The sequence below is a fragment of the Aythya fuligula genome, chromosome 5 (genome assembly GCF_009819795.1).
Source record: "Aythya fuligula isolate bAytFul2 chromosome 5, bAytFul2.pri, whole genome shotgun sequence".
NCBI classification, from domain to species: domain Eukaryota; kingdom Metazoa; phylum Chordata; class Aves; order Anseriformes; family Anatidae; genus Aythya; species Aythya fuligula.
Window position 1 is genome coordinate 56779197 of NC_045563.1, and position 17933 is coordinate 56797129.

The 17933-nt window shown below is 34.9% G+C and overlaps 1 protein-coding gene across 1 annotated transcript in view; it reads left to right on the forward strand.

Moving 5' to 3' along the window:
• METTL15 (methyltransferase like 15) overlaps positions 1 to 17933 on the forward strand; it is a 93637-nt gene that overhangs the window by 66065 nt on the left and 9639 nt on the right. The window contains exon 4 of the mRNA XM_032188772.1: positions 16196 to 16387. Within this exon, the coding sequence (XP_032044663.1) occupies positions 16196 to 16387 (192 nt within the window). The remainder of the gene's footprint in view (positions 1 to 16195; positions 16388 to 17933) is intronic.

Sequence of the window (17933 nt, forward strand, 5' to 3'; positions counted from 1 at the left end):
CCATGATGTACTCTGAGCAGAAGTGTCAGGAAATACGACAGAAAAGAGAATGGAATGATATAGGCAAACATTTGATCAGTCATTTTTTCTAAGACATGAAAACAGATGTTACCAATTTTAAATTTAAATGCAGGTTTCCTAAGCAAACAGAGAAATGAAATAACCTGAACCCTGAGTGATGTCCAAAACGAAAGTTGGAGCACATAAATGATAGATGTTAAAAACATGGGTTTCAAACAATGTTTAGAAACTATCTAGTTGATTTTCTTGATATAAAGCAAAATCAAATATACTGATGGAATTCCTAAAATTATGTTTTCCTTTCCCTTTCTTAGAAATCTTCTTAAAGTAACAGGAATTGCATAAATAGTCAGTAATGGTGACTTTGCTTGTTTTACACATGAAGAATTTATCCTAATATCTAGTTCAGAGTTGCTTTGCTGCTAGTTTTAGTGAAGTATTGCTTGAATTGGTCTCACTCTGGTGTGCAGAATGACTGAACACTGCCATCTTTTTAACAACTTCTTACAGATAAGTATCCTCATCCCCTCCAGCTTTCTTTTTATAGAAAGAAAAAAACAAAGTACGACGTTCAGTGTTTCCATATGAGTCATGTTTTCTAACCACCTTTGTGTTGGTCTCTGGATCTTTGTCAGTTTGTGTAATACTTTTTTTTTTTTTTTTTTAAACCGCTGTGAAGCTTAGCCCAGTACTTCAGGTGAGACCTAATTAGTTCTGCATAGTGTGGAATAATTGACTCTTAGTTTTGCTTATCTGACTTTTGTTCATTATACTGCAAAATATTTGCCTTTTTCCTAACAGCAGCATGTTCTGATGTAGGGTATCCTGTGGCACAGAGCCACCTGGCACTTAAAAAACAAAAACAAAATAGAATTCCTGTTTCATAAGTACAAGAGATTCAGTTGTATCAGGCCCAGGATTGGTACCTCTAAAAATCCTGTTGGGTTTCTGTCTAGTTTGGCAACAGACTGTTTTGATGTTTCTTAAACCATTTGTGCAGCTTACAGAAATTATCTCCATAATTTCCTAGTTTGCTATATAGTTCAGTAGAACAGTCAAGGTCTAACACTAACTATGCTCTATATTCAATACTTAAAATTTTGTCAGAAAGTAAAAAGCAAAAAATCTCTTAGTTAAAATACAGGCTTCATGAGACTTTTTCTAGCAAAGTTCCTATGTACATATTTTCATTATTTTTTTGATCCTTATATATTGGTATACTTCAAGGAAGCATTAAGGATGCACTCTCAAAATCTCCTTTTCTTGAGGTGTTTCATAAAGTGAGCCACGTACTATTGGAAACTCGAGTCTTAGATTATCACCATCATTTTGATGGCGAAATCTTTATTCATATGATTTCCCAGATCCACATTTCAGAGATGGGTAAGCCATGTCTGTGTTAGCTGTGTTGTGATACAACAGCACTGGAGGTGCTTTCAAGCTGGCATCCAGACCTTGTTCATTTCACAATCTTTGCTGTCAAATACTTTTATGATTAGGACTGTATGCTCCTTAGTGCTCAGAGCATATCAAGCACTCATCTTCATGTTTACAGTCTTTGGACAAGAATTCAAATCATGTGCTCTGAAACCATTCTGTGATGCAAACCAAAGTCCAGTAAGTGAAGGTGATCAGATGAATGTGTAAAATGATCATTTCTTTCCTGTCTAAACCACTTGTATGTAACTGCCACATGCATATGCCCCTGATAAGGGGGCTTGGAGTAACAGCTTCCTAGCTATGAGAGAAATTTGGTTCAGATCCCTGACTTCATCAGCAGAAACCTTCCCATTTAATTCAGAAGATTCACAAAACAAAACAAAAGAAGTCAGCTAATATAGCATATAAAAGATACATATATATTGAAAATGGGCCAGATTCTTACTGTGCGGAGCATCATTCTACTGTTCTTCATCACTTAACTTTAGACAAGATCTTAGTATTCCTATGAGTGATCCACAAACAGGTGGTATCAGGCAAACCAGCAATAAAGATAAATGGTAAAGTCTCTTATTTTGGGAAGACGCCAAGGCATTTTTGACATGATTTAAGCCATCGTCTGGCTTAATTTGCTTTCCTGGCTCCTCCTGTATATGAAGAATGATTATTTTTTTTATTTTTTTTGTAAAAAAAAACGTGCATGTGTTTTACCTACCCATCTGATAGAATCACAGAATCATAGAACAGGTTGGGTTGGAAGAGTCCTTCAAGATCATCTAGCTCCAACCCCCAGGGATGCCACCCACTAGATCAGGTTGCCCAGGGCCTTGTCCAATGTGGTTTTGAACACCTCCAGGGATGGGGCATCCACAGCTTCTCTGGGCAACCTGTCTCTGGGCAGTGCCTCACCGCTTTCTGAGTGAAGAATTTCCTCCTAGCTGCATTTCACAAGACAGCATCTTTCATAGTGATATGTTATTAATCCACCTTTCAGATAACTCATTGGTTTTATGGACAAAAGCAGCCTGGCATCAGCACTGCTTTTTGTACAAAGTCTGTCCACATACATGAATGCTGAGCAGTCGGCCTTGTAGAGGAAATTCTTTGGGCAACATTTTTTATAATCTTTTGTAAGACAGAACAATAGCTTCTAGATTGCTTGGGGGGTACTTCTATAAATTAAATGAAACTATAAGCCTCATAACAAATCTAATATCCATAATGTAAATATAACACAAGTCATTGTTATTGCAGAACATATGTGGTGGGGATGGAATTTACGATGCCAAGTTTATGACTTTCGTAGAGTAAAATCACAGGTATGCTTGTCCTAATGTTCAAGAAATCTGCTTGATGATTCACTTAAAATTTATTTAGTTTCCTTTGATGTTTCATTACTGGAAATACTGTGTCTTTTAAGTTTCTTTTGTGGAAGTTTTTCAAATGGAGCTATACTTAATGTTATGGTATGTAACCTCAGGGGAGAATAAGTAATAGATTATACTGCAGAAACAAAATAGTAAGGTATTCAGCATTTCCTAAGGGATATTTGGAATAGTACCAGAGCACACTGTAGGAACACCAGTGGAGCCATCTAGTGTCTTTTAAAGAACATAATGGATTACCCATGGTTTTGCCAAGGCACAGGTAAATTTATTCAAAAAAAAAAAAAAAAAAAAGGTGTGTGTGTGTATTTTTTCCCTTGAAGTGCAAGTATTTGTAGTTATATTGGAGTCAGTAGCTCAGCTTGTGAACAGGAACAGAAATATATTTGTATAATATCAAAAATGAAAGTTTTATTTTTTTTTTTTTTCCCCAGTGGGAATTGTGCTACCTGGTAACAAATTTTTCGCTAAAAGAGTATTGTAGCACATGGAGAGCAATGAAACTCCATTTACTGAAACTTCCAAAGATAAACCATGTAAGCAAAATTCAGTTCTTTTGAGAATACGCAAAAATACAGGTTGTAAGACCTTGTACAGTTTGATTCTTAATATTTTCATGTCCTCAGGTAATGATGAGCAATATCCTGACAAGAATTCCACATCAAAAACCAAAAACTCTTCTATTACTTAGTACACAGATATGGAAAAAGAACCTGCTTGAAAGATACATGTAAATGATTCAAGACTAGCTTTTCAGCTGTGTAAGTGACAACACATTGCTAACAGTTAGTATTCCAGAGGATGTGTCAAACTACACTTACTTTATAATTGGAATAAAGATGCTAAACATTGCTTTATCTTAATTCTGAGTTTATCTTTAAATATCTGAGAAAAATATTCACAAAACAGGATCAGTGATCTATAGTATTCTCGAAGACTTAAATAATTTAAGTTCCTTTACCAAGTTTATGCACAATATGCATTAAATCTTTTCACCTGCCTGAAGGGCCACCATGTAGCTGGAGTCCTTTAGAGTTTCTGGGACACAAGTTAAAAGGCAGGAAATTCCCATTAGTTATTAGGGAAAAAAATGCCATAAGGTTGGCAGTACTGGAGCAAGTTGCCCAGAGAGGTTGTGGAATCTCTGTATTTGGTGGTGTTCAAGGCTCAAGTGGACATGTCCTTAAGCAATCCTATCTGATTAGACTGCTTTGAGCAGGGGTTTGGACTAGATGGCATCTGGAGGTCTCTTCTGACATATCGCTCTCAGATTCTGTGGTTCTCAGGTAAAACAATGACACCCTCGAAAAAAGTTCTCCATAACAGTCTGAACATCTGCGTATGAAATGAATTCTTATGTAATTCCAGTTTTGAATAGCTTCAGTTTAAATAAATACCAAAGTAGGCTGTACTTGTTTTATGAAGCCTGCCAAGATCATTCTGTGTGTTTTCTGGCAGTCTCAAAGGGCGTTCTGTTTCACATGGAAATTACCAGTAATCTTTTTACCTTTAAGATCTTAGCCTCTAGTAAAGCTAGTAGTGCAAAAGAAAATTAGTCAAATTGGAGAACAGGCGACTACATGAAATACACGGAGATGTATTTAAAAACATAGAGAAGTACGGCGTACAAAAAATGAAGCCATCAACCTGAAGCTGCAAGTGTTCTTTTATAGATCAGCCAATCCTCCTTAATTCTAGTTGGAAAGAAATCTAGTTAAACTACTTCTGGAGTGAGGTGGTTTTGTTTTGGTGCTCCTTTTTGTTTGCTTTTGGGTATTATTTTTGTTGTTGGTGGTTTTGAGTGTTGCAGAATTTTCTTTTTATATCATGTTAAGTTAATGCCTTTAAACTATTTTATTGCTCTCTATGGAGAAATAGATACTGAGGTTTTCCTTCAATAATGAACAGAAGTGGGTGACCTTGGGGTTTTAATCATCCTTTTTAGCAACAAAGGGCTCTGGGAGTTGCTTTCTTTTCTGAATTTAAAAACACTAAAAATCATTTTATCTGGAATCAGTGTCTTTTTGAGTTTGTTATCAGAAAATAGGAGTTTCCAGTCAATATCTACTTTATGCTTTGTTCAAAAATCCCTGGTCATCACTTTGATTGGGAAAAATAAATAGAAAGAAGCCTTTTCACCGTCAGTGTTGTATTTATGCATTTCTCTAAATATAAAATGAGAAGTTCATGCCTAAGGGGTGCTTTATTGTTATGTTGGAGTGTGTTTGTACACATGTAAAATATGTGATGTGTATGTATTCTGATAATCTTAAACACTTTTGGGATGAACTTTACAATGGAGTATTACAATAACTGTTCAAATATAAACATGCTGTAAGAGACTCTTAGATCAATGAATCCAATTGCTTGGTATTACAGGCCATTGCATAATTTAATCTCCTTCACTGTGCTCTATCTTAAAATGTAATTAGGAGTTCTATATGCAGTGCTCCAGCTATTCCAGAGTCTAATTTTTCATGATATGAAACTTTCTTTAAATTTCCGGTTATAGTAGTTACCTAATTTCATTTTAGTTAAATAAAATTAACTAATAGTTGATTAATATCTATTAGTTTTTTTCTCTCCCTGGCACTTAAAATACTCAATGGAGAATATTAACGTCTATTCTTGGCCTTCTAGACTTGTTTTGCATACAAAAAAGGTTTTTTTTTTTTTTTTTTTAGTTTCATCTTATAATCATAGCTCTCATTCATTCTACTTGTCCTATTAGAGCTTCTCTGTGCCAGTTCCACTTTGAGTTGCTCTCTTTTTGGTAAGGCTCCCGTAATGGCATTCAATACTCCAGATGAAGTCTTAAGCTAATACTTTTCTATTTCTAGTGAAGGTACTTTTGACTTGTATGTTCTTGTTTCCCTTTTTATGGTTATGTTCACACTGCTGTTTACTGTTCGTTTTATGGTCAAATAAAACTTCACATTCCTTGTCCTCGTGGTCATGCCCAGATGACAAGCTTCAGCTCATACAAGCTTTCTCTTCTGTCAATTCAGTACATGGTTTCGCATGCTACTCTGTTCAACTCATCCATTTCTCTTTGGTTGTTTCCCTGTGAACTTGGTCATCCTTTACTGGGATACTTATAATGAATTTAATTAAGTTGATATAGTATTTCTAGGTTAATGGAAACTTGACTAAAATTACTTCCTTGGTTTTTCATTTTTAAGGATCATATTTCATGATAGTATAAATGGGTTTATGCAACAGCTTCTGGTCACCACATTTGTATAACTCCACATTGGGTTCTTTTTTGGGGTACTTTTAAAATTTAAGCTATAAATTTTGGCTGCTTAAAAAATCTTTGTTGATTGTGTAATTGTTTAGTTACCTTGTTACACTTGGTGTATGGTGATACACTGCTTTCATATACCTCTGTATGTCTTCTGTTTCACAAATGATGCATTTTTTTTTTTTTTAATTAAAACTCAACTGCACATATTTTCCCATTAAGGAGAAACTGAGCGGTAATTTAAAATTGCATGTGTACTTTCAGGACTAAATATCATTCAGTTTGAATATTCTCGTATTTCTCCAAATACTCACAACTTTGGACTTTGTGTAGTCATCTGAAGCTGTGAGTAACTAGACTGTGCATGTAGTTCCTGTACATATAAAGTGGTTGAAACTGTGAAATTTCACCAAAGACCTGAGGTATTCTTATTTCCTATATTCAGTTAAAAGATAATTTACAGAATTTCTGGTTCTTCATCGTGTAAGAGGGAAGTCCATTTGAATACAGCATCTTCTGTGAAGGGAAAATGTCAATACATGGAACAGCAATTGCCAGACAAGATTGTCACTAGCGAAATGCACTAGTTGAATTTGCCAGATCTTTTACAAGATATTTCCTACATGACATAACAGAATTAGAATTTACCACAGAATTGTTGTTAAGATTCTACACGGATGCTAGCCAAGTGTTATCGTCAGAGCAATAAGATCTTAAGTTCCTAAACAAACTAGTTATATTTTTATGATCACATTCTGCAATTGAAATTCTTAAACTGGGGGAAAAGGTTGAGGTTCTGGGAAAATGAACTGCTGCCAAGCTGTATTTTAAGACAGCATTTTAATCATATGATTGTATTTTTATTCTTAAGCACAATTGTAGTTCCCCTGTCTCAAAAAGGTTAAGACCTGGTACATGCAAAAATATGAAAGAGCAAGGCTTTGTGACTTCTGTGATTCCCAGTTGAATGATGCCCCTGCTTCACTTCTGTACTTATTTGCATTCTTCTTGGGTTATGCTCCTCATACTTCTCCTTCCCACGATTAGGCATATATAGTGAGGAGATGTGACACTCACTGTCCAAGTGCTTGGATGATGCGCAAACAGTTTAATTCTTAAGGAGGGAGTCAATTAGGAATGCAGACATGCTTTTTATATGAGATAGCTTAGATAAGACTGACAGGTGGGAAGAAAAAGTTACTTGTTTCATTTGTAATAAATTCTTGATGCCAGATGTATTCACCGTTAGTGTTCTAGGGTTTAAACAAAGAAATAGTTTGTCAAAAGAAAAAAATTCTGTAAGGTTTTATCAGGTCACTCCAATACTGTCAGCTGCTGAACAATTAAGAAAAAAAAAAAAAAAGCTTCTGTGGCTTAGATTGTTTTTCCATTTATTATGTCATAGTATTACTATGGAGTCTCAAGGTCTAGACTTATATTTTGTTAACAAGGCAAAGGCTATGCAAATATATTCCAAGTATCAGTAGCAGCAGGTCTGTCAAAGCAACAATTATGCACAATCTTGAGCAAGCTCTCTCCATGAATGCCAGAATTTATGATGTGGAAAAAAAAATGTGTAAATTTGCTTTGTTAGCTAAAGAAAATTTAACGATAGTTACATTTATGATTTGGTTCTGCAGGGAGGATAAAGATACTTTTTACATGCTGTATGTCTCTGTTTTTATAACAGTCTCACAAAATGTAAATCGAATTGCAATAGGAGTTGTTTTAAAACAATTGAATGCATGGGTGTAGGTAGGAGTAGCCTTTTTGACAGTTAATTGCATGTTGCTTTTTAAATCATCACTGTACATCCTGTTAACTTAAAGTTCATGTTTTATATGCAAATAAAAGTCAAAAAATAAAACCTTTTGTTCAATGAATACTCTTGGAAGCTGGATAGACATAGTTTAATCTTATAAACTTACTCCACAATTGTTCTGCACTTTCTCTATAATCTTTTGTTTATGAACAGTTTACTATGTATTTCTGAAATTATGAGCATGTTATTAAGAGAAAGCACTGAACACTAAAGATTTAATTTTCTTTGCTAGAAAAAATAACTTGATCTCATATTCTGTGTAAAAATGCCTTGTTCATTAATATCCGTTTTACGCAGAGAACAGTTAGTTACTGAAAAGTAAGGTATATTTAGACAGCACAAACCAAAATATTGCATGGAGGCAAAGCAGCTAGTAAGGAAAGTACACTTCTGAAGAACTTGTTTAACATAGAGAAGTTCTTGTTGTATAAAACCATAACATTTAATATATGGTATTTTGGTCATTATCCTTAGTTGATCCCAACTGATCAGTAAGTAACTGATCAGTAAACCTCACTGAATGATAAAATTGTTTCTGTCCCGTGTCCCTAGTCTCAAACCTTGAATATAGGTTCAGATTTCACTGAAATAGGGCATTAGCACTGGGAATGCTGGTTGATACGATCTGCTCATTCCATACATTTTGGAAAAAAAAAAAAAGTATCTACAGTTATTCTTGCTACAGTTTTAAATATTCTTATATTAATGAGCTAAAAAATGTTTCTACACAGCTCTAATGTTTCTAAGGTTGATTTGTACCTATCACCCTATCCAGAATACAGGATATTCTGGAATATATGCAGAAATTCTTTTCATGTTCTGCAGGATTTTGGCAACTGAATTAAATGTAACTTTTCTTCATTCTAAGGCCAGTAGCAAAATTCGTTTTGGTTCAATTAAGCAGTATTGTGTCTGTAATGAAAGCATGAATTTTTGTGTGGGTTTGTGGGGCTGGCCAGGAGAGTTTTATAAAAATATCTTTCTAAGGTTCTAGTGAATGGGGAAATAATGTATAAGATTTATTAATTCAAATGTTACATTACTACCTTCTTTTTTTTGTTGTTGTTTAAGTGAAAAATGCTCGTAGAAATAGAACTGAGTAACGAGATGAATATTCACCCTTTAAAAGTGATTGTGTAAACTGCTAGTAGAAATGCTGCAAGACCATCAAATCTTCTTGCAGTAATTATTAAAGTAATTATAGTTATCAGGAGATCTGAAATAAGAGTCAGCTTGACTGTTTTATGTAATAAATACCTATTGGATCTGATGGGCTGGTGTGGTTTTGTTGGCTATTAAAATTATTATGGTAAGTCTTTTCTTATTTCAGAATTATGCTTTATACTGTCCACTTGTGCTGGAATGGAAGTAGAACCATGGTGGCTGAGCATTTTTGAAAGTTCATCTGGTGTTTTGGCCACCTGATTCACTGTTTTGCCCAGCCAGTGGTTTCTAACTTCAAGTCCATGTTCTGTCTCTTTATTTGTGCTGCACTGTGTTCCATGGAGGTTATGTGAGGTAAACAGGAGAGGGAATGAAGACTAGTACAAAATGCACCAGAAGTGTAAAGGAAGCTGGTTAGGTTTAAAGTCTATGTTAATAAAGCTGAGGATCACAATGAGTGTTTGGTAGATCTGAGATGATGATAGCGGTATTCAACTGGTTTTACATTATGTCCAGTGAACCTTGTAAAATAGGCTGTCTGATTGATGTGAAGGGTAACCTGAAGTATATCTCAAAATCCACAGGTAGTGCAATGTAAAGTTAGAGAAAGATTTATGATTCTTCTGATGGCTGATAGTTTATTCTTTGAACTGTCAGGTCCCATGAATGAAAGGCAAATTGTTCTAATGGTTTGGTTTCCTTGGCACATCTGAAAGATGACAGCATATTGCATATTTTACTTATATTATGTAATAAAGGTGGCGTGCATAACAAAAAATTACATATCTTATAACAAAGATTTTACCTCTGGCTAGCTGCAAATTGCATAAAATAGTATAATTTTCTCCTGTTACTCAGCAAAACTTTGTGTTACTTAAGAAACATAAAAATATTTTTCTCAAATTTTGGCGAGGCGTATAGTTTTGAAAATTGCTTCAATAATCACCAGTCCTATTCTATTAGTTTTCCATTTGCCCTGAAAGAAATTACTTCCTTAATCTTTAATTTAGCCAGAGATTAACATAGTTCATTAGTAACTTACTTTTTCATATTTTATTTTGACTGGCTTAAATATAATCATCTTTCATTAAAAAAAAAAAAAAAAAAGAAAGTCTACTATGGTAAGATTTCTCACGTATTGTATGGAAATCATTTTTGACATGTTTTTGTTTAAATACGTTTATGTTTTCCTTTTAAAGCAGCATTTATAATTCCTTCAATAGTGGGCACTATTTTTGACTAAAAATGTGTTGCTGGACACAATAGTGGATACTATTACTTTTATTACTATTTACTTTAGATAGAAGCAAAAATGAAGCTTAAAATAATGAGCAATCTGTTTTCAGGCATCCTGAAATTTCTTATGGGTATATCTGAGAGGACATTAGACACAATTTTTGGTGTCTGGATTAAATGAGACGTGAGTAGCCATGATAACATCATTTTATGGAATCTGTTGGTTGGGTATGAAGGAGAGAAGATTTGTTGAAAGCTATAGGAGAGCATTTAAAGCAGCAAATAACTAGTTTCATAATGGATTGAATAGGAGGCTGTATGAGAGGTGGAAGAAGGGCAACAGACATGAAGAAAGAGAAAAGCAAGTGTAATCATCTTTGGTATACTAGTTTTGACAGTGTGAGATATTGAGTGTTCTGCAGGTTAACATAAAAGGGGTTTTTGTTTGCTTTTGTCTGTGTGATGTCTTCAATGTATATGGAAAGAAGCATTTAACTTCTATAATGTACGCATATCTTTTATTGTTTTCCCAAATCTTAAGTCAGAGCAAATGGTACATAAATGTTCACCAAGTGTTGAAAACTTATAGGTAACATTTCTGTGATCACCACATGCACAACAAAATTGTGATTATCTCCCTGAAATTTGAAAATATGAACTTCCTTGGTTCTATGCAAGTTGTTTTTCACACATGCTTCTTCCCATCTTCAGGTCTTTGTTAGATCAGTGGTGGTGATTTGGTTTTGTAATTTTGTAATACAAAACCTAACCTAGACTGAACTGTTAGTTCTCAAATAGATATACAATAAAGCTGGAAATGTAACGACAAGGTTCCTTTATAAGTTGCTATATGTAATTTTTTTATTACTATTTTTTTTTGTTTGCAAACACGAACAACTTCCATTTGCTAAAGGTAATACACATATAAAGTTTTTTTAGAGAATATAGAGATACATATACAGAGAGGGGGGTTGCACTGAAGCAGAGTAACACTCATAACAATTCCTAGGTGGGATGGTGAAAGTTCCAGGTATTTACAAATGTTGTGCTTCATCTTTTGCTTTTGTGTCTGGTTCAGAGCAGCAGTGAGGAGAAGTCACTCAAAGTTGTCTGACAGCTGCTGAGTGACCTAGGTGAAGTGAGTCAGTGCTATCAAACCAGGTCTGTACCAATGTCCTCATGACAGCTGGTGCTAATTGGTACCCCTGCTGACAGTCTCAGTGGAATTAGTAAATTAAAGTACCAGACTGGTCTTCTCAACTGATGTGCATTGACAAGAGTTAGCTGAAAAGTCTATTTATTTATTTATTTTCAGTTCTCTCAAAGAAACCATTTACTCTGGTTGAGTAGACGGTAGCTTTTGCTGCTGGCAAGGGTTCAACACTTCCTGACATTGTGTGTATTCATATGTAGAATTTGTAAGGGTAGCAATGGTGAAAGATCAAGAGCAAGTATTGTTATATGCACATAAAAAACTGCTGAAGCACCATGAAAGCGTAATCACGGTTTTCTGTGAAATTACTTGTGATTGATGTCACAGCAACCTCTGTGACAACTCAGAGAAACTAGATATGAGAAAAGATTTTCTCTGTTTATTTTGTAAAAGTTATATTCATGCTTTACTTTTTCTTCTGTGTATATCCCTCTCAGTTGAGTGAAATAAGAAATATTTTTATGAAGAATTGTAAAATTCCAGAGATTAACTGAAAGCAAAAGAGCCTGGAATACATTAGTCTTTGAACTCTTCTCTCTTTCTGATTTGGTTCTTTCATAAAAATGAGAACTGTGAATCCAGTACCGTCTGTCAAAATTACAATGCTATGTGTCATAGTATAAATAATAATAAAATACTGTGTTATGATCTGAACAAAGGGTCTTGAACCTGAGGTTGTGTCTTATTTTTAAACTATTGCACACAGTACAAGAAACCTGAAAGCTCTTGAGGTTGTTATGCAACAAAATCCATTAGGGCCCCTAAGAACTTACGTAGCAGATGAAATAACTTTTTATTTTTTTTTTAAATTGACTTAGGTTGTCCATGTGTCCCCAGTGTTCCTTTACATTCTTGGAGAATGAGCATGCTGAATATTTTGAGAAGACTGCTTGATGGCAACAGTTGAAAATTTACCAAAATTTACAATTATGCTTAAAAAAATAAAAAAATGATGAGTATTGTCTGCTTTTTACATCCTCAAACCACAATCTAATTGTCTTTGCTTTCTAAATATATTCAAGTCACTCAGTGTTAAACCTTTTACATCTTATTTCTCCATTCGTACGTTGGGGTAACAAGCTCTTCATAGTGGTTTTATGTTTCTAAAACACTTGGAATATGTAAAGTGGTGTTCAAGTACCAAGTTTAAATATTTTTCTCTTAAGCAAGAGACAATTGGTTTTAGTCAGACTATAACCTTCTAAGATCACCTACAATGCTTAAAATGTTCTCTTTGTGATCTTTGTTGTCTTGACAGTTTTTTTTAGTATCCCCAAGACTACCTGCAATCTCCCCCACTCCATTCACATGCCTGGTGACAGGACAAGGGGGAATGGGCTAAAGTTGCACCAGGGGAGGTTAGGTTGGGTATTAGGAAGAACTTCTTTACTGAAAGGGTTGTTAGGTGAATAGGCTGCCCAGGGCAGTGGTGGAGTCACCATCCCCAGAGGTCTTTAAAAGGCGTTTAGATGTAGAGCTTAGTGATATAGTTCAGTGGAGGACTTATTAGTGTTAGGTTAGAGGTTGGACTCGGTGATCTTGGAGGTCTCTTCCAACCTAGATGATTGTGTGATTCAGTCTTGGTCTGTAATGTTTGGATATGCATACTTTTCTCCGGCTTCTTAAGCATGAACTTTGCTGTTTCATCTGATACTTAGGGATGTTCCTTACTTTACCTTTCCTGCTATTTCCAGTAAGCATTGTTTTTGCAGTATATTAAGACAAAGGGGATAATGGACAGATTTGCACTCTAGGTAAGTGTGATCATGGAACATAAATCCACTAATGCACAAGCTAAACATCGGACCACTGGAGAAAAAAGAAGAAAAAAAAAGTGTAAAGAATTTCCATATTCCTTGGGAGAGCCAAAGGTCCATGACTGTAGGAAACACTTCTTAGAGTAGGGTATGCAGTTTTATTTGTTTGAATATTTATTTGAGGCTATTTTGGAAATAAAACTTACAGGCTATGTAAACAAAAATGTGAAGGTAGAAGGAGTTGACAAATTCAAATATTTTTGGAAAAAATTGTGCATAACAATTATGATTTGAACAGAGGCATGGTAGACAAGGGAAGAACTTTATGATGTTCACATAAATGCTTCTCATTGCTTGATGAAATACTGTTCTTTAAATAAATGTCATTTTCATCATCTAATAGATTAGTCCTTATCATTACTATCATCATTGTTACCATCCTATGGATAAAAAGAGTTGGTATCTGTATTTGTTTTCATAAGGTAATAAATGATTGCTCATACCTGTGTACTTGGTTTGAGTAATTAAATGTTTTGGGATACCCAAGGTGTTTAAAGTTGTTTCTTTGGATTCGCAAGGTAAAAGGAATTCAGAGAACTGACCTGTTGTTTTAATATAGTCATTATAATCTCATGAAAGGCATCTGCTTTTAGTAAAGATTTAAATTAACCAAGAGACCTCTATCCACTATTGATACAAAATGAAGTGTATAACAAACAGGAGGGTATATTTTCATGCAGCTGAAGGCTGACATCAAAATGTCAATCTTTTTTTTTTTTTCCTGTCTTTCTTTGTGAACACTAAAACATTTTCCAGATGAAGCATCTATCTCCCAAATTGTAAATTTCAACTTAAATCAAATATGCCCGTTTAATTACCTTTTCCTAATCACAAAGGATTGGCAGTCCACATATGCATGATTTCTTTAAAGAAATATAATCAAATTTCTAGCATTTCTATATGAATATAGTTCAAAATAATTTTTCAGAATGTTTAGTAGCACAATACAGCACTGTTTCATAGCTGCCAATATGGACTACTGTCAGAGGAACTAGACAATGGCAATTTATATTTTTTTCCAGATCTCATTCATTTTCATCTCTCACATACAGAATTGTGAAGTTCATTCCTTCATTCAAGTTATAAAGTTAGAAACACTGCCATGTTGGACAAAGTGCAGATTTTCAAGAAAATTCCTTGTATTTTATTGAAGGGAAATGTAGTCTCAAAGCTGTAACTATTTAGCCAAAATTAAACTATTTTAAGTAGATAGTAGTGCTTTTTAGGAACTGTCAGTTCAGCTGAATAGTTGAATTTAATTATGTACTGGGCAGTAGTCAATTCAGACGTTTGCATGTGTGATCATGATATCCCTCATGAAATTCATTCATTCAAGGTATTTCCCAGCTGATGTTCTATGTTAAGTTAATTCCTTCTACTCTAATGAGGATACCACTATATACCTAAACGTTCTTCCATATGGTTGTGTGCTCATAGCTTCTTCATTTGAGTTAAATGTTTTCTTTTTTTTTCCTTCATAGCGTATTCTTACTTATTCCAATTGGATGTGTGCAGAAGTGCTTCTGATTCTCTGTTCATGCACTCTCTTAAAACGGTAGTCTCTGGAGTCAACTAGGTTGTCATAACGCCAGTTGTGTTGATCTTAAACTGACCTGAAAGAAGGATTAGACTGAAGCTGATTTTTTGAAAAAGTGTGTTGGTTGTTTTTGTTTGTTTGTTTGTTTTCCAAAATAACAGTAACGTTGACATCCCAAAAGAGATGCAGGCAGCTGTTCTTTTGTAGCAAAGAATTGAGCTCTCCATCCGTTCTGCCGCCCATGGAACTCTGACAATGATATGAGTTAACTTAGCTGGCCTTATAATAATTGCAACACTAGTCCATGGGGCTGAGGAACAATAGGTCCTCAAACTATTACCAAAACTCTGATGTGGAGTCAGTGGCTTCTTTTTAGGGGCAGAAATATATTCAGTCAGTGCGTTGGTTGGTTTGTTTTTTTCGCCTTTTTTTTTTTTCCTGGTACTGATTAAAAGTGCAGCAGCATCCTGGTTAACATTCTTAAATCTTTGTGAAATTGTTTTTTTTTGACAGTGTATGAGTAAAGCAGTGGTTTAATTGTAGGTCACCTTATAATAGACCAGAATCAAAAGCACATGCTTAGACACACTTGCAAGAAAGAGACGGGCACCTCAGAGATATTTTTTCTTTTGACTTTCTCCAGTACAGAAATATTAAGCAAGAAACACCTTAAAGGTTATGAAAGAAGAATGCAAAGCACAAAAACATATATAAAGCTCTGCTCTAACCAGTGTTCAGGTGCCTATGCTGAAATGTTTTATCTGCTTATGATCCAGTGCACCTAATTTTGCCCAACTATTTTTGAATCAACATGTTCCCTAAAAACAAGTGTTTGTCCCACATCAAGAACCAAGGATTTTTTCCTAGCAAATAAGCATTAACCACAAGGCTGGGCAGTCATATTCAGTCTTGTCAGTGTTTCATGTAGGTCCAAGAAATGTACCTTCTTTTCTGCACTTAACTAAGGGTCATGCCCAGAGCAGGAGATTCCCTGGTGGTCAGAGCATTCCCATCAAATGTTGAAGATGTCACTTTGATTTCCCCCATGTTGAGAAATGAAACTGAAATCAGGTCTATGATTTTCTTGTGAGCATTTAGACTACTTTGAGATTAAGCAGGAAGGAAGACAAACTTAAGTAGCTACTGATAAGTGGGTTGGATGGTTCTGCATGCTGGCATGTGAAATGTACCTAAACTATTACTTTGGGAATAGTCCCCTTAAGAGACAAGTGAGCATTACTATCTAATTCCTGCTGTACAAGAGGAGAGCATTGCACTGTTAAAATTGAGGCTTTTTATTTGTGATTTTCTTACAGGAAACAGATTCGAGCTCTTCTAGGACAGTTTAGCCAGTCAGAGGCTTTGTTAATCTCATCTGGAGTTGAGCCAGGGACTCTAGATGGAGTTCTCTTGGATGCTGGCTGTTCTTCTATGCAATTTGATACACCTGAAAGAGGTTTTTCCCTGCAGAAGGATGGACCTCTGGACATGAGGATGGATGGTGACAGGTACGTGTGCATGTCATTTCCTTTTAAGCTAGAGAATGGCCATTATAAAACCACGTCTAATTTTGCACAAATATACTATATATCTTATGCCACAAAGGTTTTTTTTTCAGCCTTAAACTTAAAATCCTGGTTATGTTCTTTTTCTTCTTTAGATAAGACGAATGTTACAGTGATGATTAAATTAATTAAGCCAAAAATGTTTTCTTAACTCTATCACTAAAATTTTACATTTTTGGTGTGTATGGTATACAGTTACAGGGACAGTTTTTACTGTAAGACATAGATTTCTGATAACATTGTGGAGAGCAAAAAAAGCTGCCAAATATGTTGACAGGACACCGAGTTACCTAGAGCCTTGAGGTATATTTCCTAGTTCTCTTTCCATATTGAATTTCACAAGGAAGATTGGAGGCTTTAAAAAAAAAAAAAAAAAAAAAGAATATTAATTAGAATTTCTTTTTCCTGTAATTGGGAAGTGAGTGAAAAAGGCAGATTGTTAAATATAGTTTTTCTCTCTTCAATGTCTGGCTGGGTTGCCCCAAGACCTGTATGGTCTGCATGGTTCCTATGAAACCTTCCATGACTTTTTTAAGTTGAGGCCTGTTGTCTTCCTTCTATTTCTGCAGTTCTTCTGACTATGTAATCTGCAGGCTGACAATTCTTTACTGCAATCACTTTCTTTTTTTGCTGCACTTTCTGTTTGTGGAATGTCTGCTTGACTGTGTTTGGTTGCTCTGTCAGGGAAGAAGCAACTTCCCTCCTTTCTGCAATGGCCATCTGACCCAGTTACTTCTCTGTAAAAGAAATATAAAGTAACTTTAAAAAAAATCAAAACAAAACAAAAAAGCAACCAGAAATACCATTCATGACACCTGCCAATTAAAATCCGTTAAGTATTGCAAGCTTGCCTTAGTAGTCTTGGAAGTTTCCTTTCACATTGTGTATGAGGCACATGAGGCTTACTTAATTGTCAAGTTATCAATTGCTAAATAAACAATCTCTATTTAAATGATCAGAATTGGTGTTGAGTTCATTGAAAAGCACGAAATTCAATGGCATAATGTTATTTTCTACTTATGCAGCAGTTTTCATCTTTTAACAGCCTAATATATGCCTAATATAGCATTGTGGTTTTCATGTGAAAAGACAAAGATCTGTGTTTTATAGATGATGGCAGTAATTGTATAATGCATTACTAAGAGAATGAACATTTCTTTGCCTTGTGTTTTGATGAACCTGTAGTCTGAAGAAATGTCATTTGGACTTTTGTTGTTCACATAGAGCCTATGTGAAGACTGTGGAAGCTTCTGTTTCTAAGCAATTGTCTTAACACATTAAAATTTCAGTCTTAACACAGCAAATTTCATGATGCTGCCTTTTTCCAGTTTTGTATAAAAAACTCACGTGATCGTACTGGGATTGAGCCCTCTGATCTCCAAAGTCTGAACTCGCGGCTTGTATTTGCATCATGAGGATACATATGTATAACTGTATATAAGAACAAAGGCTACCTGTGGCATAACAAAAGCCTTCCACTACAGTTGTT